Raw genomic sequence first — 21,121 nt, forward strand, 5'->3', positions numbered from 1 at the left:
TTTTTTCAGATGGGCACAAAATCCAGTGATGCTTTAAAAGTACTTTTAGAAACCCTCATTGCATTAATACACTCAAGTACAACAAGACAAGCCACAGTTTCAAAAGAATGTGATGATCACTTGACTGAAAATGATTTCAATCTTCTGTCTGACCTTGGTCAGAACTCAAGGACAGAGCCTCTGATTGAAGTGCTACGAACAGTTTTTACCCACCCGGTGCTGCTCCAATGGTTTCTGTATAATCCAGCTGATAAGCTAGTGGATCCTGCTTACCCGGCTCTGACAGCCAGTTGTCTTCGACATCTTGTCACATCTCACTTGAGCAAGCTCTTCTTGTCCATTGCAGAACAGGATCTCAGTGATTTGGCACTAGTTCTCAAAAGATATGTTGAGAAAATTACAAATTTCATGGACTCCATCAAAAAGGGAAAGGAACCAAGTTCCACCTACCAAGAATTGGTTGGATTGATCCAGAATAATTTAGGATTATTTACCAAATTCTTAGAGAAAGAGACACAATTTTCACTCCTACACACAGTCCTCTATCTACCAAAATCTTTGCTGATTGGCTTGTCATCAGAGTTGTCACCCTTGGGAAATTTCCTCATGAATCTGCTAGAGGAAATGTGTAATAATCTGACCACTCACCACCACAGCCTCGCACTTCTACATATCAGTGATTTTAAAGTGTTATTAGACATGATGTGCAACATAGACTCAACAGTTCTTGACATTAATTGTCAAAATCTTCTGCAAATATTTCCTCATTTCTCTGTTGCAATTACTAAGTCAACCATGTGGCGCCTGCTGAATAGCTCCTCTAGTGTGAAACAAGGGATTGCCATGATAGTGGTTAAACATAATTCAGTAGCTAGGTCCTTTCTAGAGGACTGGATTATGGAAACAAATATTGACGGGGAACAGATGTTTGGGAGCATTCCTTTACTGAACTTGTACCTACAGTGTGTTCTGAACAGAAAAAGTGAGTAATATTGAATGTATGAATGAGACAGAGTGTCCAGATTGGGTTATTGACAACTGACAGAGTGTCCAGATTGGGTTATTGAGTACTGACAGATATGCTATCAAGAATTACAAAACATTATTATGGTTTTATTATTTCTCGTCTTGTGTGTGTCACTAATGTAAATCGTAATTTGACAGACATATGTTCAAAAACAACCCAGTTCTAAGAGGTTAAAATGATCTTTTGTTTATTAAATTGTTTTCCAGCTGAAGGTGGGGAAGCTGTCCACAAAATCTCTAAAGACTATAATGATTGCCTTGGAGACTTGATGGCTACATCTAACCTCCACCCAGAGTTTACAGGACATGTGTGTAAAATGCTTATCTTGCTGTGTAAGCTCCAAGTTATTGGTAAGTCTGCAATAAGTTCAATGAATTAAGGAATATTTGCTTTAGAAAAGAAAACTACAGCTTTTGACTTGGAGACTTTTTGGATGGGGGACTTCTGAGATAATTTGAAAAATGTAGTAATAAACAGAACCAGTAACCCCAGTGTCAGTATTAGGGGAATGGTAATAGTCTTTAGGTTAAACAAAAGTCCTTTAAGATGCAGTCAGATGCTGTTGATTGTTTTTGATTTAGTTATAATTGGATTCAGAATTTTGTATTTACACTTAAGATTAACAGGTTATAGGTATTCATCACAGAAGCAGAGAGTGGCCATTCTGATGTTAAAACAAGGAGATGTACTGATTATTAGGGATACATCATATATAAGTCAAGTCATTAGATTCTGCTTTGTTTTTTAGACAAGGAAAAACAGAAAAATGTTTGTCAGAACATTACCAGTGCTATAAAGACCAAAAAGGTAGTCCAAAAGGATCACATCCAGGTGCTTATCTACCTCTCCTCTGCTCCACTAGGGGACAGCTCAGAGCCTGTCATTTCTGAACCACAAGTGTACAACGTGTGTCGACGATGTTTAATGTATTGTCTACAGAAAAAGGAGAGACTGGATGGAGACCTCGTTGAATACCTTCTCCATTTTCTTTCTAAAACCACTCAGGTAAGAGTTCATGTAGAAACTGAATTTATCTGAAGAAATGAATCTCAGTTCTCAGGATGGGACCATTCAAGGTTGGAATTCAGGAATTCCATCCTGAGGGTTAATCATTTCTGTTTCTGAGCTTATGTTATGGTGCAGCATTTGACATTTGGTTTCATCAACTTTCCTTTGAACAACTTTTTCTGAAGAACCAAAAGACAAAGTTGTGATGTTTGGTTTGTAGCTTTCTTTGATGGAGTCTGACAATGTTTGAAAAAAAAAAAATAAAAAAGGTCTTTGACCTACTTTCAAGGTCAAAACGGTCAAAGATGATGTTGACCTACCTTGGTCCCGGGGCTCAAATATGTCAAAACCTTAAAACAACCTAAAATACTGAAATGCCTAGAGGCATGATATTGGACTGATAGTTTCCTTCAAAGGCGCCAAATAATTTTTGAGAATTAAAGTTCGCCTACTAGTAGCTGCTCTCTGAAAGGGGGCACATTAGAGGCTAGGAAAGGTTGCTCCACACCATGATTTACCCTGGCATTGCTTAAGGAATGACTAGTACCATGATTCATCATGATAATATGTTGACGAGAATAGAGTTCACTTATATTTTCCATCTAGTGTCGATAAATGCATTTCATTGTTTAGATTTCAAAAGTAACAGTAAAATATAGAACTTTTCAATGTTAACAACAGAACAGATAGAAAAGTACATACAGAAATCATATTTTACCTTTTTTGTAGTGTGTGTGTAGCTTGTCTCAACCCTAATGTAAGACATCTGGTCATGTTGGCACACAGCTGTCTATGGATAGAGAAGTGCTTTATTATTTAAAAGGAAACTGAAGTTTTCTACCACAGGTCATGTTCAGAAATAAAAGTGAGTAGCCACAAGGTATCTAGACTAATGAATTTAAACTTATTTGTGATTTTACACAGGATGTGATTGAACAAGTGAAGCCCTCTGAACTCCGTAAAGACTTCTCCTCCTTTGTGAAAGCTTGTTTACGATCACAGTACGCCTGTGCCAGTACTCATAAGATCCTCAACACTCTGATGAAGACTGTGTACTCAAATGGAATGACTCTTGATCTTACTCCTAACATGGTCTTTGATATGGTGCTCAGTCATTCCATGTTTTTGTCCATCATACTGAACGAGGAAGGATCAGAGGTCAAAGGTAAACAGACAGAGTTGGACAATGATTTGGTACAATATATTTACCTGAGTTGTATTCAGACAGTATGATGACAACTGGCATGCATTAGTTCCTTTTTGTCTTTTTTGTTTTTTTTTATTATTGATATTTTGTTAAAATTAATCATAAGAGTGAAGACACAGGAAAACCTTACAATATTAGATATTTCCAGGAATCATTTTGATTTTACAGTGGATGTTTTTTAATGTTTGATAGATGTTTAGTAAAATACAACAAAACACTGTCAGTAATTTTATATGAGTTCCATAAAATAACCAACAATTATAAGGTTTGAATCGGAATGTTGTAGAGTGTTTGGTGGATCTGTTGTTGATGCTGGTTGAAATCTGCCCGAACTGCTGTACCTCCAGCCACATAGGCATATACCTTGGTGCTTACAGTGCAACTCTGTCACAAACAGGTATGTACTTATAATGAGGTTGTCCGTAAATATGATGATGTAGTCAATACATATGATGATGATGTTGTCAATATAGATGATGATATTGTCAATATAGATGATGCTTTTGCTACAGGACCAAATCTGTTGATTGATTTGTGTGTCAATACTTATGACATGTGTCACTACTTTATTATATGTGTCAATACTTACAACTTGTGTCACTTCTTTATTATGTGGGTCAATACTTATGACATGTGTCACTACTTTATTGTATGTGTCAATATTTTTGACGTGTGTCACTACTTTATTATGTGTGTCACTACTTACGGCATGTGTCACTACTTTATTACATGTGTCAATAATTACAACATGTGTCACTACTTTATTGTATGTGTCACTACTTTATTATGTGTGTCACTACTTACGGCATGTGTCACTACCTTATTATGTGTGTCAATACTTATGGCATGTGTCACTACTTTATTGTATGTGTCAATAATTACAACATGTGTCATTACTTTATTACATGTGTCAATAATAACGACATGTGTCACTACTTAATTACATGTGTCACTACTTTATAGCATGTGTCAAAAATAACGACATGTGTCACTACTTAATGAAATGTGTAAATACTTACAACTTGTGTCACTACTTTATTACGTGGATCAATACTTACGACATGTATCACTACTTTATTGTATGTGTCAATACTTTATTACGTGTGTCACTACTTACGGCATGTGTCACTAGTTTATTATGTGTGTCAATAATTACAACATGTGTCACTACTTAAATGTATGTGTCACTACTTTATTATGTGTGTCACTACTTATGGCATGTGTCAATACTTATGGCATGTGTCACTACTTTATTATATGTGTCAATAATTACAACATGTGTCATTACTTTATTACATGTGTCAATAATAACGACATGTGTCACTACTTAATTACATGTGTCACTACTTTATAGCATGTGTCAAAAATAACGACATGTGTCACTACTTAATTACATGTGTCAATACATACAACTTGTGTCACTACTTTATTACGTGGGTCAATATTTACGACATGTATCACTACTTTATTGTATGTGTCAATACTTTATTACGTGTGTCACTACTTACGGCATGTGTCACTAGTTTATTACATGTGTCAATAATTACGACATGTGTCACTACTTAATTACATGTGTCACTACTTTATAGCATGTGTCAATAATTATGACATGTGTCACTACTCAATTACATGTGTCAATACTTACGACATGTGTCACTACTTAATTACATGTGTCACTACTTTATAGCATGTGTCAAAAATAACACTACTTTATAGCATGTGTCAATAATTATGACATGTGTCACTACTCAATTACATGTGTCAATACTTACGACATGTGTCACTACTTTATCACGTGTCATTGTCTGTTTATATTTAATACTATGTTGATACATGTGATGTGTGTCAATACAGATGATGTGTGTCAACAGTTATATAAATAAGTGTCTTTGGTTTTCAGACCAGAAGTTGTTGAGACTTCTCCATCTGTATGAGAACTATGAGGTCTCTATGAAAGAGTACAAGTAAGTATTGTACTGACATATATGTGTATATGAAGGAGTGTTAATACACATAAAAACCATGATACAGTCACTTGTATACATTTGATCACCTCAGTGTGTGATATTGCACTGTTCAGGGCTATACATTCATGTTTACTGGCTATGTATAAAATGTCTGGTGGGGTAATACAGCCTTGCATTAATATGAATTAAGATGTAGTTATGATACTTTTTTCAGAAATACTTCAGAAAAATTCAAATACATCAATGTGTTTGTTAAGTGATGGTTTGATTTTGAAAAGATGCGTAATGAAAACAAATATGTATTTAAATTTTTGGCTCATAACAAATCAGAACTCCATTTCATTGTTCATGTCCAAAGTTATAGGAATGATCTATCCTTGGGGTCACCAGAATGTATTAAACCCCTTAGCAGGGCCTGGGGTTTTACCAATTTATGTGACCCTGGAATTGAAAAGCACTGCCCTATAACCATAAAGTTTAGATGGATCCCATGTTTGTCTGTCCCTATGCATCCTGCCCTGTCCTGTTGAGTCCTGTCCCATTCAGAATCAATGACATATCTTGAGAACCAGTCTGCAGATTTGGTCTATATTTACTCAGTAATATACCAACTTCAAGTTTTTCACCAATCATATTAAGATGGTCATTGGTAAAGGTTAAAAGGTGAAAGGTCACATTTGACTTCTGCAAAGTTATCAAACATTCATACTTGAATGCATCATAACAATCATGTCTTACAAACCAGGTTGTGTTTACAAAAAGTCTCACTGCTTTTACAATTTAGAAAAAAAATCTTATCTGGTTTATGACTGCATTCAGAATATGAACAGAGATGGTGTAGTTTCTCTCTCTTTTTTTTTCACTGCTCACTGTCACCACAATAATTTCATTAGGCCTTACCTGTGGGGACCAAAGGCAACTGAGCAGCACACTATTAGGAAGTCCATGGGGTCATCGCTATGGAAACAGCCATCCACAGATCAGGTGTTAGAGTACATTGACCGTGGCCGGCTAGAGAGGTCCATTTTAAAATTTCCATTGCTGAGGAAACTCCAGGTATGAACTGATTAATCCTTGTCTATAACTAAATTATAGTAGTGCTTTGGCATTCTGACTTTGATGATTCAATGTGACATCAAAGTAGAAACCAGCGACATGTCCATCTAATGATTTTCTTGTAAATATATCTGTCTCATTTAAGAAAGACAAAATCTGAATTGCCATACATTTTTTTATGCTTGTTATTATGTTTCATAGTCTCAATCTATAACAGTGTTGATGATAACACGTCCTTACCTGTGTATACATTCCATTTTTCTTGGTTAAAATATTGATTTCAGTCAGAGACTTTGTAAATTGTTGTTTTTGGTAATTTCTTACTTCTGTCTACTGTTTGTGAAGTTTTGTGTATTGTTTATGTTGACTAGCCGGGCTTGATACAGGATTTGTCTGTGTATGGAGTCACTGATGACCTCTATGACCCCTGCTTTATTCTGCCATTGTTCAGTAATCTATTGTCTCCAGGTAAGGTCACAGTTATTTCATATCATTTCACAGTGATGTTTCCTTTAAAAAGATATCTGTTGTGCTTCATATGAAGTCAATTGAGACGGTAGAATAAATGATAAAGTGCCTTTATTTTGTTCATCATAGAATCCTTTGTGGACTGCCGGAAGTTTGCAGAGACTTTATGTCTAGGATACACCATTGCTGCTTTGAGTTGCCATGACAATGGTGTCAGAGGTGTTGCCTACCATGTACTAGCACGATACCTTCACCATCTGGAGGGTGCACGTTTCCCAGAACAACAGCAAGTGTTGTATCTGGTTAGCCTACTGAGAGACAGTGTGACACGCCCAAACACCAAACTAGCCTGTATCATAACAGTGTTTCTGGCAAGGATGGTGCCACTCATGTTCCTGCATGGTAGGTCAAAGTTCAGAAGTTTCTAAATGGCCTTTTTAAATGTTCTCTACTTTATGAACTAAAGAGTTAGAAATAAAAGCTGGGAGTTAAAAGATCATGTGATTGATGACAGTCGAAGGGCAAATTTGACAGGTCAAGTTTTTTCAACTTCAAAGTTTATATTCTAAATCTTGAATTTATGCAAGGTGAGATGTTTACAGGTGAGCAGTTCTATATGAAAGGAGTTGAGAAATGATGATTTCCAATGTTTACTACAGACGACCACATGTACAAGGTGATGAACTACTTCCTGCTCTTGAAACCTGCCATGGACATCACCACAGTGCCAGAGTTCTATAAACTGTTCAACAGCTCAGCCTTTGAGGTAAAAGAACATTGCCAGTGATTTACGAAGAACAGATGTAAATAATGATAAAAAATTATGTCATTATCAGATCATTTCTGAACATTGAATTCAGTCATTTTTTAAAGGACTTTCATTTCTATATTTTGTCAATACCACCAGGGCTTAACCTGGGATCTCTGTATTGGAGTAAATTAGAATTCCTTTCCTATGTACAACATAACACAATATGGCAGAATAGCTGTGAAGTAAATAAATTTGTATTTTTGTTTTCACAGTTTAATGTAGAAAGATCTTGGATTTTGGATTTATGTAGAGATGGTTTGAGGGAGACTCTGGACTACAAGCTGTTTGAGTCTCGCTATGTCTTCAAGCTTCTGTTAAGTTTTCATGACTCTGGTATCAGCGATGCCTCGACTCAGGTAAGGTCTTCTCAACACCTTTACTTTCTAAAAACCTACTCTTAATTAATCTTGTCATATGCAGTAACATAAGGAGATCAACTATGGTAATTTGAAACATTTTTATTGAGCAGTTACAAGTATTGGACATTCTGAAGTCAGCCTCTCTCCAAAGGACGGTGACCTTTTACCTTGTGAAGCAGCACGGAATGTTGAGTTGGCTGTCTGGCATGATTAGCAGGTATCCTATTTACTTTAATATAAACATCACCCTTATAACTCCAAATGAATCAAAAAAAATAATTCTTAAAGATATGAAATATGGAATTCTTTCAAAAAATGAGAATTAAATGTTGATGAAATACCTATATCTCATTCAGTCCTTTAGAATCTGGATGGTTTTTTTTTCTTTCCTTTTTTTCTGCCGAAATAGGGATTATCATCTAAACTAAAATACGAAACACACTTCACCCAACCTCACACACTCCACCCATTTTCATACACTCCACCTATCCTCTACCCATCCTCACACACTCAGCCCATCCTCACACACTCTGCCCATCCTCATACACTCTGCCCATCCTCACACACTCCGCCCATCCTCGCACACTCCGCCCATCCTCACACACTCCATCCATCCTCATACACTCCATCCATCCTCACAATTCTTTAATAATTCACACTTAACAGGCCTTGTATACTTCTGCACTAGGATTATTCAGCATTTTATTACTTTCACAGAAATATTGGTGGTAGCAAACTGGTCATGGTGTGTGATATACTCTATGGCTTGTGGTTTTCTATGGTACGCCACCGATCTATCAGGGGAAACAACTATGAAATTAACAAGGAAGGACAAGTCACCAAATGTTTGCCACTGGCCATATCCAGGGAGGTGTTGACATGTCTCCTGTCCCTAGTGAAGTGCTTTGGGTAAGTGTAGATATATAATGTAAGTAATTATAAAAGAAAAACAAAAATGTTAGTGTATTCTTGCCTTATACTGTTTTGCAGTTAATTCAGAGTATAAGAAATTGTTCTATTATGGCTCTAAAACATAAAAAAATGTCAGAAAAAAAAGACTTACAAATTCCCCTGTTAGAAAGTCTCTTTTATTGTATTGAATCATGACCAATTTTATAAGAGATTTCATAAACATAAACTTTATTTATTTTACAATAATTACAAATCAAGTTATTTCAAATTATACTTATCACTCTTGTTGGCCTGGATGTAAGCACATGATAGGTCATATTGTGGGAGGAAGCTGGATTACCCTGGGAAAACCCACATGGTCGGACAGGTGACCCTTTACCTTTCCATGTCCATTCCGGGAATGGAACCCCCGGATGGCAAGGTGAAAGGCAAGTGCATTACCACTGTGCCACCAAACCACAGATTTCATAGTCTGACATAAAACATTGACTTTTTCTAGGGAAGAAACAGACGATGAAGTATACCAAAAATGCTTGGAGACCCTTGTGTCAGTGCTGAATCACCTGAAGGAAACAGTGGTGCACCTACAAGACAAGGGACATGTTAGAGTTACACCTCTCACTACACACGATGTCTGTCACATCCTAGTCAACTCGGCAAGAGTCATCAACAACAAAGACATTGAAACAACCTGTACACATGCCTTTAAACTCTTGAATGTAAAGAACAGAAGCATGGGGACAGCAAGACAAGATGGGAAACACAAAAAGGATGCAAAAGTCATTATTGAAAAAGAAGTGACATCAGAAAAGACTGACAGACAATTAGAAGAAAGTGAAACAGATAAAAAGATTAGTTTGTTAAGTGTAGACTTGTTGTTACACTGGAATCCAGATCTTCTTGATGATCCAGGTAGTGATGTTGTTCAGGTCACATGTACTGTTGCCATGGCAGTGATTTCCTTCTTTATAACTAGTCTTCCATATATGAGTTATGAGACAATGGATAGCATTGTGACTTGGATACACCTACATTTTTACAAAGGATCTCTGGTCAAACATTTAAGGGAAACAGATCAGAAGGAATTGGTGAGATGTCTCCTACAGATTTATAATGCACTGTACAACATCACTGGTGACAAGATTTATATAGACTCTGATTCTTGTGTTAGACCTGATTTGAATCATACTTTGATAAATTTGAATGAGGTGATGTTCAACATTGCTGGTCATGAGAAGGGAGAGATGTTGGCAGTATGGAGAGAATTCTTCTGCAAATGGAACTCAACAGGTACAGTCATGTTGGCTAATTATTCTTATTATTGGTTCCATGTACAATCCTCCTCTGGTCTCACAGCCATGAATTTTATCCATTTTCCTCTTCAGTCATATGAAGTATGTTTCTTTAAGCATTATTCATGTTTGTATGTCCCAGTATAATTGTTCTATTTTTAATTTTGTTCTGTGATTCCAGGTACATTGTTTAAGCCTAGGCTTTTTAATGTTATCAACAGTAAATGTCTGTCTGAAGTTTGAACTGAAGAATTGTTCCATTGGTTTCCTTTCTGTAGACATGTCTTCAGAAGATTCCTCTGTTGCGGGAAGGAGATATTTCCTGGGATGGCCCTCGCCCTTGGACAACCTTAACGACCAGAAGAAGGCCTTCGATAGCTCAAAGAAAAAACTAAAGAAGAAGAAAGCATCCAAGCTCTAACATTATGTATCTGTAAAGGTTGTGATGTTTTACTAGACCTAGGTGAAGTGATGGAATTGACGGTATCAGCAAACTCTGAGAAAAATGGTAATATTGACTAGTTATCCAGCCTGTTGATCATCACAAATGTGGAAACTGGTATTTTATCTCAGTAATCAGCGTCTGTTTGTTAAACGATTCACTCTACATCTGACATGGAGGATTGATTAACTGAACCTGCTGTAAAGGTTTTTTTCAAGGGTTTCAGTATTAATTATTACAAATACAGAAAAATAGATATGTTGAAAATGAAATCAATAGTAAGAGGAAAGAAGTTTTCTTGATAGGATGTATTAAGGTGTCACACTGTCTGATAGGACGTAATAAGGTGTCACACTGTCTGATAGGACGTATTAAGGTGTCACACTGTCTGATAGGACGTATTAAGGTGTCACACTGCCTGATAGGACGTATTAAGGTGTCACATTGTCTGATAGGACGTATTAAGGTGTCACACTGTCTGATAGGACGTATTAAGGTGTCACACTGTCTGATAGGACGTATTAAGGTGTCACACTGTCTGATAGGACGTATTAAGGTGTCACACTGTCTGATAGGACGTATTAAGGTGTCACACTGTCTGTCTTTCATAAACTTTTCTCTGTCCAGAGATCTCTTCCCATAGTTTTCAACTGATCTCTTTCAAACTTGGTAGACTCAATCATCTTGACATGAAACTGAGTTTCCCCAAACAGCAGTATGATTGGATTGTATTTTCAGGAGTTACTGCCCATTGTTATTTTCCTGATAATAATTTTGTCCAGAGGTCTCCTGTCTTAGTTCTCAATCAATTTCTATCAAGCTTGATAGGCTTAATCCCCATGGCATGAAGCTGTGTTTTCCTGACTGGCAGTTTGATTTAATGGTAATTCCTTCATTCTTCATGGTCTAAATAATGTCAGGAGATCTCTCTAGTTTTCATTTTATCTTTTTTAAACTTTGAAGGATTTACAACCATGTCATTAAATTGTGAATATTTCTTTGTCATGGGACAGGCATATATTGTAACCCCGCAAGGTTCTTTTGTTGTTTAAAAGAATGGTTATGCTGTGTAGTATTCTGAGTCAGGGAGAAGTAACCTTTATACATTGTAGTTTTCTTATGGGAGAGGATTTTATTTGTCAGGGAGAAAATGTAACCAATCCATGTTGCCATGTGCCCTCTGAAGCCTTCCTGGACCTACCACTGGGGATGAAACAATTTTCACTAGATCATTCAAAAATCCCCATTGTTTAGAAAAAGGATTCCTTAAGTTAAGTAAAACAGATAATACAAAATATGTAATAGGCAGAGCTTCAGAGGACATGATAGTGCCTTGATATACTTCTTATTGTAGCACGATTCTAGATAATGAATGAGTTTAATATAATTGATATTATATTTACACTTTTTACATAAGGTTCATTACAATATATATTACATTATTATATTTTGATATTGTAAAGGGAGGTTACCTTTGTAAATATTTACTTTTGGCCGAGCACATCAGTAAGTTATTGTTGTGCCAAATGTCCCCCTGTAATGTATGGTGATAGAATAAGAACATCTCTTGTACATATTACATATATAATGACCTACATTATATATTGTGTAAATGTGAATAAAGAGTCACAAATCTCCTCTTTCTTTGTGTGTTAATATAGAATCAGTTAATACTAATAAAATACTGGAGGTCACGAGAGTAAGTCTGCCATTGAGCTATTAAAAGGTTTGAAACATCAAAATCCAGGTTTGCAGTTTGACCTTGAACAAAAACCAGTGAAGTCAAATTTGAATTTGTTTAGTGTCAACAAATTGAAAAATAACAAAAACAAGGAAAAACTATATCACAATGCCCAGTAGGTTATTTTAATGTCAGATTCTAACATTTGCTGGTTTGATTGGTGTATATAATCTTCGATTATTTGCCACATTGAAGACAGGCTCTTTGTAAAACTCCTTAGTGTAGCTGCTTTTTCTTGCCTTTGCTACTGGTTTTCTTTGGAGGTGGAGTATCATCATGTGTTACATTAAGGGTACGGTTGTCTCCCTTAGCGGAGTTCTTTCCGTTTCTGAGATTATGTTTGCTTGGAGTTTGGGCTGTGATTGCAATTAAACAAAAATACACATTTAAAAATAATGTAATCATACATCTGCCTGTTGTAAAAGAGGAGAATTTATTCAGAATGACTGAAAAACGTCTTGCTTTGGTTTCAATGGGTTACAAATGGAGAGTGTGTAGTCGTTTACATATATATATATTCCAAAACGTCTATCCAGACAGTTAAGGATTCCATCGTTATCACATTTACATACGTCAGCATGAATGGTTCACAGAGATCAGAATAAGCTTTCAGATAATGTAATACAGTAAAGAACACAATTCCTTCTAAATTATCCATTAAAAGTAGAAAAAGAACATCACTGATACAATCACAATCTTGTTTGAAACCATTTAAACAAAAAAATTCTGAATGTAGTCGTAGCCGACAAGAAATAAAGCACATGACCCTCAATACCAGTGATGTTAATTACTTCATAGTTACCAACATGTTAATACCATAAAACATGTTTGGAATGCGATGAACGGTCTATAGATATACCAAATATCCTTTGTTTTCGAAGTATATTAGTAATGATTCTATTGAAGGTAGTCTTTCAGTTAAGCTCAGATTTAGAACTGGTCATATTGCTGGATGTCAAAAACGTGGTCATTTTGTTTAGGTCAGGTGTAGTATCTATAGATTGATGGGACGCTTTCTTACTTCATTTATATTGGTCTGTTAAGTTAAGCACTTTTGTAATGGGACAGCGACAGCCATCATAATTTACCAGAGTTCTTTATACCTGCTTTCATTTGTTTGATATCTGAAACTTTCACCTGGACAACCAGAAATGGAAGAACAGATATTTATAGTGTTTTAGGACACTAGCCGATTTCCTGACCTCGGTATAATTTCATATACGTACATGTGGGAGAATCACTTTTAACACACAGCTTACTGCCCCGGCCTCCCTTGTTATCCTTCTCTTGAGCGATAATCTGTTTGGCTTTTTTGTCGCGCTGTCTCAGCTTTCCTAAATAGTATAAAATATATGCATCTTAAATTAGGACACAAATACAAGGTACCAAGGCATCATATAATTTGGTTGAAAACTGCAAAATGATATTAAAGTGTGCTTAAGTCCAAAAATCATAATTTGATACAATTGGTTCCCTTAATTATTCAAGTCACGGAAGGAAATTCATTTCAACAGATGTTTTATCCAATACCCTTACATGCTTCTGGCCAATATCTCAACAAGCCAAACGTCACGAACAAATGAGTTCTTTCGAGACTGGATCAAACTAAAAACTTTAAAGATCGGTCAGTATCATTCTTTTGAACATAAGAAGCTCTTCAAGTCAGCAAATTTACCAGAAGTGACACTACATACATGAACAACATGCATGTTAGATAAATATATATTTGTATACCACAACATTGTGCCGTTTTCTCCCCATATATACACTTCGTCATAAGTTGAAGACCATGAATTTCAGTATCAAAACGGATTTTTACAAACATATAAACCTTGTCGTACTCCTTGCAGTGTCCTTTGTGTTTGGTGCCATATGTTACATACGATAATCCAACATGAGGACAACCAGGGTTAAACAGAGATATCCCGTACTCTTACTCAGGCACCATTTTCTCTTGTTTTAAATCATAACCATGCTCATACTGTATTTAAAGATGGCACTTCTAAAAACTGACAATAGCTGAAAGATGACACTTCTAAAAACTGACAACAGCTGAAAGATGACAGTCTAAACCTGACAATAGCTGAAAGATGGCACTTCTAAAAACTGACAATAGCTGAAAGATGACACTTCTAAAAACTGACAACAGCTGAAAGATGACAGTCTAAACCTGACAATAGCTGAAAGATGGCACTTCTAAAAACTGACAGCAGCTGAAAGATGACACTTCTAAAAACTGACAACAGCTGAAAGATGACAGTCTAAACCTGACAATAGCTGAAAGATGGCACTTCTAAAAACTGACAACAGCTGAAAGATGACACGTCTAAACCTGACAATAGCTGAAAGATGACAGTCTTAACCTGACAATAGCTGAAAGACGACACGTCTAAACCTGACAATAGCTGAAAGACGACACGTCTAAACCTGACAATAGCTGAAAGATGACAGTCTTAACCTGACAATAGCTGAAAGATGACAGTCTAAATCTGACAATAGCTGAAAGATGACAGTCTAAATCTGACAATAGCTGAAAGATGACAGTCTTAACCTGACAATAGCTGAAAGATGACAGTCTAAATCTGACAACAGCTGAAAGATGACAGTCTAAATCTGACAATAGCTGAAAGATGACACGTCTAAACCTGACAATAGCTGAAAGATGACAGTCTAAACCTGACAATAGCTGAAAGACGACACGTCTAAACCTGACAATAGCTGAAAGATGACAGTCTAAATCTGACAACAGCTGAAAGATGACAGTCTAAATCTGACAATAGCTGAAAGATGACAGTCTTAACCTGACAATAGCTGAAAGATGACAGTCTAAATCTGACAATAGCTGAAAGACGACACTTCTAAACCTGACAATAGCTGAAAGATGACAGTCTTAACCTGACAATAGCTGAAAGATGACAGTCTAAATCTGACAATAGCTGAAAGATGACAGTCTAAATCTGACAATAGCTGAAAGATGACAGTCTAAATCTGACAATAGCTGAAAGATGACAGTCTTAACCTGACAATAGCTGAAAGATGACACGTCTAAACCTGACAATAGCTGAAAGACGACACGTCTAAACCTGACAATAGCTGAAAGACGACACGTCTAAATCTGACAATAGCTGAAAGACGACACGTCTAAATCTGACAATAGCTGAAAGATGACAGTCTAAATCTGACAATAGCTGAAAGATGACAGTCTAAATCTGACAATAGCTGAAAGACGACACGTCTAAACCTGACAATAGCTGAAAGATGACAGTCTAAATCTGACAATAGCTGAAAGATGACAGTCTTAACCTGACAATAGCTGAAAGATGACAGTCTAAACCTGACAATAGCTGAAAGATGACAGTCTTAACCTGACAATAGCTGAAAGATGACAGTCTAAATCTGACAATAGCTGAAAGATGACAGTCTAAATCTTACAATAGCTGAAAGACGACACGTCTAAATCTGACAATAGCTGAAAGATGACAAGCTTCTGGAATGGTTCAAGGATGTATAACGTACGGGCAGGTAGCTGTAAATTTTAATGCCCATTTGGTATTTCTTGATATGAACAAAATCAGGCATGTTGACAGGTCTGACAGACCTTGAAAGACTAAAGATAGAGAAATAGACTTCTCTGTGTAGACAGACAAGGTGAACCAAAGTTACTACTGCTAACAGACTTAGATAGTGGAACGTCAATGCGTTAACAACAGGCGACCAGTCCTCTGCTGACAGTCACAAGAAAGCAAAACAAGACTGCAATGGACACGTGATCACCGGACATGGAGTATAAGGTCTTAGCGAAAAGTTCACTGATTAGATGGAAACCACTTTTTACTTAGTCTGACAGACGTGTTTGGAGACTAAGAAATAAGGCACACCATCACAGTCACATTCTAGGCACATCATTTGGCGCTGGCGATGTTACTGTTTGAGGAAACTTGTCTCTAAACTCTAAGCTTGGTTTGCATTTTCTTGGTGATCAGATCCTTAGACCTTAGACCTTAAGTCATTCCGCATTTTGATGTCCATCTATTGGCAGGTCGGCCTGCCCTAATGGATGACAATTTCAAACCACACAAAGCTCGCCGAGTGCAAGGCTATCTTCAACAAAAAGTGATAGGGACGCTTCTATGGCCTGCAATGTCACCAGACATGAATCCAAATGAGCATGTGTGGGACTATCTCGGGCAATAAAATCAATGCATGGGATCCAAAATGCTATACAATCGGAGAATTACGGGCTGTATTGGTTCAGGATGGCGGAGGTTTCTTCAGAGCAAGTTCCTGCGTCTGGTCAATGGTATGAGGTGACGGACAATAGAATTGTACCGGGAGCATGGTGGCTATAACCGGTATTGACTTTTTCAAACCCAACAGAACTTGCTGGTCAGTTAATCTGCTTTACAAAGTAACGTTGTGATTTGATCATGTATCTGTTAGTAAGATACATTTAAAGTTGGACCTTTTTCTAGACTTTGGGTATGTCTTTTTAACATGATACAGCACTTCCGGTTCGGTAACTTTCTTTTCCCGTCGATTGTATATAGCTTTGTTAGCTGTTTAAAACAGTCGTCCATCCTGTTGAGTTGTTATTGAATATGTTTCTTGAATACAGCGAAAATAATAAGCCAAATCAAAGATATGGATAAGCCTTAAACTTATGGCCGAGATATATTTCGTAATATCACATATATTTCGATCAAACTTACTCTCCATAAAAGGATATTTCTTCTCCCAGTCTGTCAGTAGAGGAGTTACCTTTGAGATGCTGCCATCAGCGCCTTCTAGAAAAACATTTTCAAATTGGTTATAGTAAGTATACGAACGAATCTGAGTGAAATCCTCGAGTGACCTCAAACGTCTTAGTGTAAGTGTCCATTACTTGTGTCAAACGTCTTAGTGTAAGTGTCCATTAATTGTGTCAAACGTCTTAGTGAAAGTGTCCATTAATTATGTCAAACGTCTTGGTGTAAATGTCCAATAATTGTGTCAAATTTCTTAGTTAAGTGTCCATTAATTGTGTCAAACGTCTTAGTGAAAGTGTCCATTAATTATGTCAAACGTCTTAGTGTAAGTGTCCATTAATTGTGTCAAATTTCTTAGTTAAGTGTCCATTAATTGTGTCAAATTTCTTAGTTAAGTGTCCATTAATTGTGTCAAACGTCTTAGGTAAGTGTCCATTAATTGTGTCAAACGTCTTAGCGTGTCAATTAATTGTGTCAAACGTCTTAGTGAAAGTGTCCATTAATTATGTCAAACGTCTTGGTGTAAATGTCCAATAATTGTGTCAAATTTCTTAGTTAAGTGTCCATTAATTGTGTCAAACGTCTTAGTGAAAGTGTCCATTAATTATGTCAAACGTCTTAGTGTAAGTGTCCATTAATTGTGTCAAATTTCTTAGTTAAGTGTCCATTAATTGTGTCAAATTTCTTAGTTAAGTGTCCATTAATTGTGTCAAACGTCTTAGTTAAGTGTCCATTAATTGTGTCAAACGTCTTTGTGTAAGTGTCCATTAATTGTGTCAAATGTCTTAGTGAAAGTGTCCATTAATTGTGTCAAATTTCTTAGTTAATGTCCATTAATTGTGTCAAACGTCTTAGTTAAGTGTCCATTAATTGTGTCAAACGTCTTTGTGTAAGTGTCCATTGTGTCAAATTTCTTAGTTAATGTCCATTAATTGTGCCAACGTCTTAGTTAAGTGTCCATTAATTGTGTCAAACGTCTTTGTGTAAGTAGCCTTTAATTGTGTCAAACGTCTTAGTGTGTCAATTAATTGTGTCAAACGTTTTAGTGTAAGTGTCCATTAATTGTGTCAGATTTATTAGTTAAGTGTCCATTAATTGTGCCAACGTCTTAGTTAAGTGTCCATTAATTGTGTCAAACGCCTTTGTGTAAGTGTCTATTAATTGTGTCAAATTTCTTAGTTAAGTGTCCATTAATTGTGTCAAACGTCTTTATGTAAGTGTCCATTAATTTCTCAAACTTCTTAGTGTAAAGGTCCATTAATTGTGTCAAACATTCATCGCCAACAGATCAAATTCTCACTTAAGCATCTGATTAATAGAGACTTCTACATCAGGACATTGCACAATACTTGGTAGGAATCATAAGGACTCGGAATGCCGGTACTATGTGGAAATTAAAAGTATCTTTTTGGATTCAATCTTATCCGGTTCTATTACAGTTACTAGTATTTTTAATACGAAATGACTGTTAATTAGACATTTACATTATTTATCATTCCTATCTCCTAAACAAATAAGTCGATTGACGAGTTAAAAAGCAGTGAAACTCACTATCAATTTGTACCAACACAAATGTACTTCGTGGCATGAAGTAGTCGAACATATTCTCGTGTGGGGGTTTGTTGAACAGTTCCACTAGACTGGCATGTTCATCACTCAAGTCTACGACCACTGTAACACAACAACCATGCGGTAAATATCATTAAAGAGTGAAGTTCAAAAAGCAGAAGATACCTTTTGGACAGAAAAGAATTATCAATGTTGATATTTGATACATCGTTATCATTTTCGTAATTAAACAATCATTTTTTCATGAAAGTCAATTGAGAAATCTTGTATAAAAACTATAAATATCGTTTGCAGTAAAGTCCGGTCCGTTGGCTTTAAGTTTACAGTAACAAGGCATAAAACATATGAATAAGACTTTTCAATCTCAAGGTGGATAAACCAGAGTCTGAAATGCTGCATTGTAAAATCTGACTTGCCTTTTGGGCGGATACCACACGCCCTCCTTACATAATCCTGTAACACCACAGCATTACAGTCGGGGTTCACCAACAAGGTTTTGCCGTCTTAAACAGAAGAAACATCGGATGAGTTCCATCTCAGTACATAATATATAGCATACACACATATATATATATAATGTTCTTAAATTTTGGCTAAGTTTAAGATAACGCATTGACTCGTGGAAAGCACATGGACTTGACACGAATTCCTAACCCGCGGACTTTATATATATATATATATATATATATATATATATATATATATATGTAATATGTGTGTGTGTATTTATTATAGTGACTCTATGTTTAGATATATATGTCCTAAATATCAAAAAATTAACACAATGCATCATATATAGTAATGGTGTTGATTGGAAAGTTCCAAATGTGGATCGAGACACCTAAATTTACACTACCGTTTTCGACTTCAGTTTATAACTTTGTATCTGTTTTATGCGACGTAATTTATGTGTTTTTTTTTTTTTTTTTTGTCTTGATAAAGGGGTAGATTGCCTTGAATATTTGACAATATATATATATGGTCCGCGGGTTAGGAATTCGTGTCAAATCCATGTGCTTTCCACGAGTCAATGCATTATCTTAAACTTAGCCAAAATTGTAAGAAAATTATATATATATATATGAAGTACAATTTGTACCGCTCATATGTGGTGATGCGACGTTTCAACTTCAATCATATAAATTTGTATAGACCCCTATACTATGTATGACTTACACAACTATCGGACTTGATTAGCAGTTTCTGCATGTATATTACCAATAGAATGTTACGTAAACCTACCTCCGTATTCCACGTTAATGAACATTGTTGTCAGCGCTCGTAGTATTCGACGTCCCTATAGCTTTGGTAGTTAACTGTCGCTAAGTGCTGCTCTCTAGTGACGTTGATGTATTTATGACGTCGAACTTTGGACAAGCTACATGTAATTTCATTATGACGTAACAAAGCTGTTTTTTGCAGACGTCCCGTTATCTACCCATCAGTCCATGTCATCTCACAGTAAATAAGTTTGTCTTCTAATCAAAGTCCTTTAGAGGATTCGAATTTCCGTCTTGAGAAGCTGGATGAAGTATTCCATTGAATCAGGTTTAGATCCTCCGATTTCAGCCATGCGTAAAGTTTCATATTTTCAACTTTGTAAGTTCCGCGGTAAGGAAAAGTTCACATATGGAATGAACTTGAGATAATTCAGACCATGTATTCTTATTTTACAGGTCGGTCTTTAAATCCAAAATAACAGTAATTTCAAAAATAGTTTAAACCTTATTCTCATGTTGAGAAACTTAATTAGCTATCGGCCACATTGGGATAGCAACACGAGGCTTCGACGATCACATGGTTGTTCAATTAGCTGTTTTGTTATTGATACAAGTTAATAGGTAAAAAATAGGCATAACGTGCTGTAATATGAATGTCTATCTCACCGGCATTTCTTTTAACTAGTGTGAAAATTCCCACACTTTTTGCAATTATTCACGCGGTTACTTACATCATCATTTATTCAATAATCAAGAAGCATTTTGTAACATACTTGAAGTAACAATGTATATTTTAATTTGATGTGATTAGTAGTATGTTCTGGTAACTTTGATTTTTATCAAACTGAAAATACTATTAGTTCTTTAATAGTATTCAATACAAATAAAAGTGTTTAAAGGGAGATAACTCAAAACAGTATGTAATTTAAATACATGTAACCTATGTCCACGTGTGGTCAGATAATCTAATTCAGCCAAGAAGTACTCAGATCAGTTGTTGTATCGTGACTACAGTAATAAATATTTAAAAAAGACTGGTTAATATGTAAATACTTTATTATTATTATTGCAGGCTAACTGATAATAAGTGTATTCATTGAAGATTTAGAAAAAATATACTTAAGCATTTTGCTACTGGAGGAGGGTTCATTTTAGATGTCTTTATTGTCTGTCAAGGAATCGCATCAATCCTTGGCAAAATTTTCCGGTTTGATAGGTCATCCTCCTATTTATCTCATGACAAATGATATAACGAATGTTATTGATGTTATAATTTTATTTACAAACAAAAAACACT

General features: G+C 35.9%; 2 protein-coding genes across 2 annotated transcripts in view; one reads left to right on the forward strand and one right to left on the reverse strand.

The window, feature by feature from the left end:
• Nucleotides 1-12,186, forward strand: part of LOC132545742 (nucleolar pre-ribosomal-associated protein 1-like) — a 29,312-nt gene extending 17,126 nt beyond the window's left edge. The window contains exons 19-33 of the mRNA XM_060209432.1: nucleotides 10-982; nucleotides 1,234-1,377; nucleotides 1,776-2,032; nucleotides 2,960-3,200; nucleotides 3,529-3,639; nucleotides 5,143-5,206; nucleotides 6,103-6,265; nucleotides 6,637-6,733; nucleotides 6,863-7,135; nucleotides 7,393-7,499; nucleotides 7,757-7,900; nucleotides 8,014-8,120; nucleotides 8,621-8,812; nucleotides 9,315-10,105; nucleotides 10,386-12,186. Coding sequence (XP_060065415.1) covers nucleotides 10-982; nucleotides 1,234-1,377; nucleotides 1,776-2,032; nucleotides 2,960-3,200; nucleotides 3,529-3,639; nucleotides 5,143-5,206; nucleotides 6,103-6,265; nucleotides 6,637-6,733; nucleotides 6,863-7,135; nucleotides 7,393-7,499; nucleotides 7,757-7,900; nucleotides 8,014-8,120; nucleotides 8,621-8,812; nucleotides 9,315-10,105; nucleotides 10,386-10,528 — 3,807 coding nt within the window. The 3' untranslated portion in view covers nucleotides 10,529-12,186. The remainder of the gene's footprint in view (nucleotides 1-9; nucleotides 983-1,233; nucleotides 1,378-1,775; nucleotides 2,033-2,959; nucleotides 3,201-3,528; nucleotides 3,640-5,142; nucleotides 5,207-6,102; nucleotides 6,266-6,636; nucleotides 6,734-6,862; nucleotides 7,136-7,392; nucleotides 7,500-7,756; nucleotides 7,901-8,013; nucleotides 8,121-8,620; nucleotides 8,813-9,314; nucleotides 10,106-10,385) is intronic.
• A 320-nt stretch (nucleotides 12,187-12,506) lies between these two features.
• Nucleotides 12,507-19,871, reverse strand: LOC132545733 (uncharacterized protein CXorf65 homolog). Its single transcript, XM_060209422.1, has 6 exons — nucleotides 19,847-19,871; nucleotides 19,021-19,107; nucleotides 18,587-18,706; nucleotides 17,000-17,074; nucleotides 13,517-13,624; nucleotides 12,507-12,646 (listed from the first exon to the last, which is right to left on the reverse strand). Exons 1-6 carry the CDS (start codon nucleotides 19,869-19,871, stop codon nucleotides 12,507-12,509), a joined length of 555 nt encoding a protein of 184 aa, XP_060065405.1.
• Nucleotides 19,872-21,121: the final 1,250 nt, after the last annotated feature.

Source organism: Ylistrum balloti, unplaced genomic scaffold, assembly GCF_031769215.1.
Source record: "Ylistrum balloti isolate Yb309-2 unplaced genomic scaffold, AGI_CSIRO_Ybal_v1 Utg369856, whole genome shotgun sequence".
In the NCBI taxonomy this organism is placed as follows: Eukaryota; Metazoa; Mollusca; class Bivalvia; order Pectinida; family Pectinidae; genus Ylistrum; species Ylistrum balloti.

Bases quoted from the DNA above. Each gene is read 5' to 3' on its own strand.
- LOC132545733 (XM_060209422.1), bottom strand. From the start codon at position 19,871: ATGTTCATTAACGTGGAATACGGAG. The intron at 19,108-19,846 runs GTAGGTTTACGT...CTTCTGTTTAAG, and splicing joins CATTAACGTGGAATACGGAG to ACGGCAAAACCTTGTTGGTG. The intron at 13,625-16,999 runs GTAAGTTTGATC...TATACTATTTAG, and splicing joins GAAATATCCTTTTATGGAGA to GAAAGCTGAGACAGCGCGAC.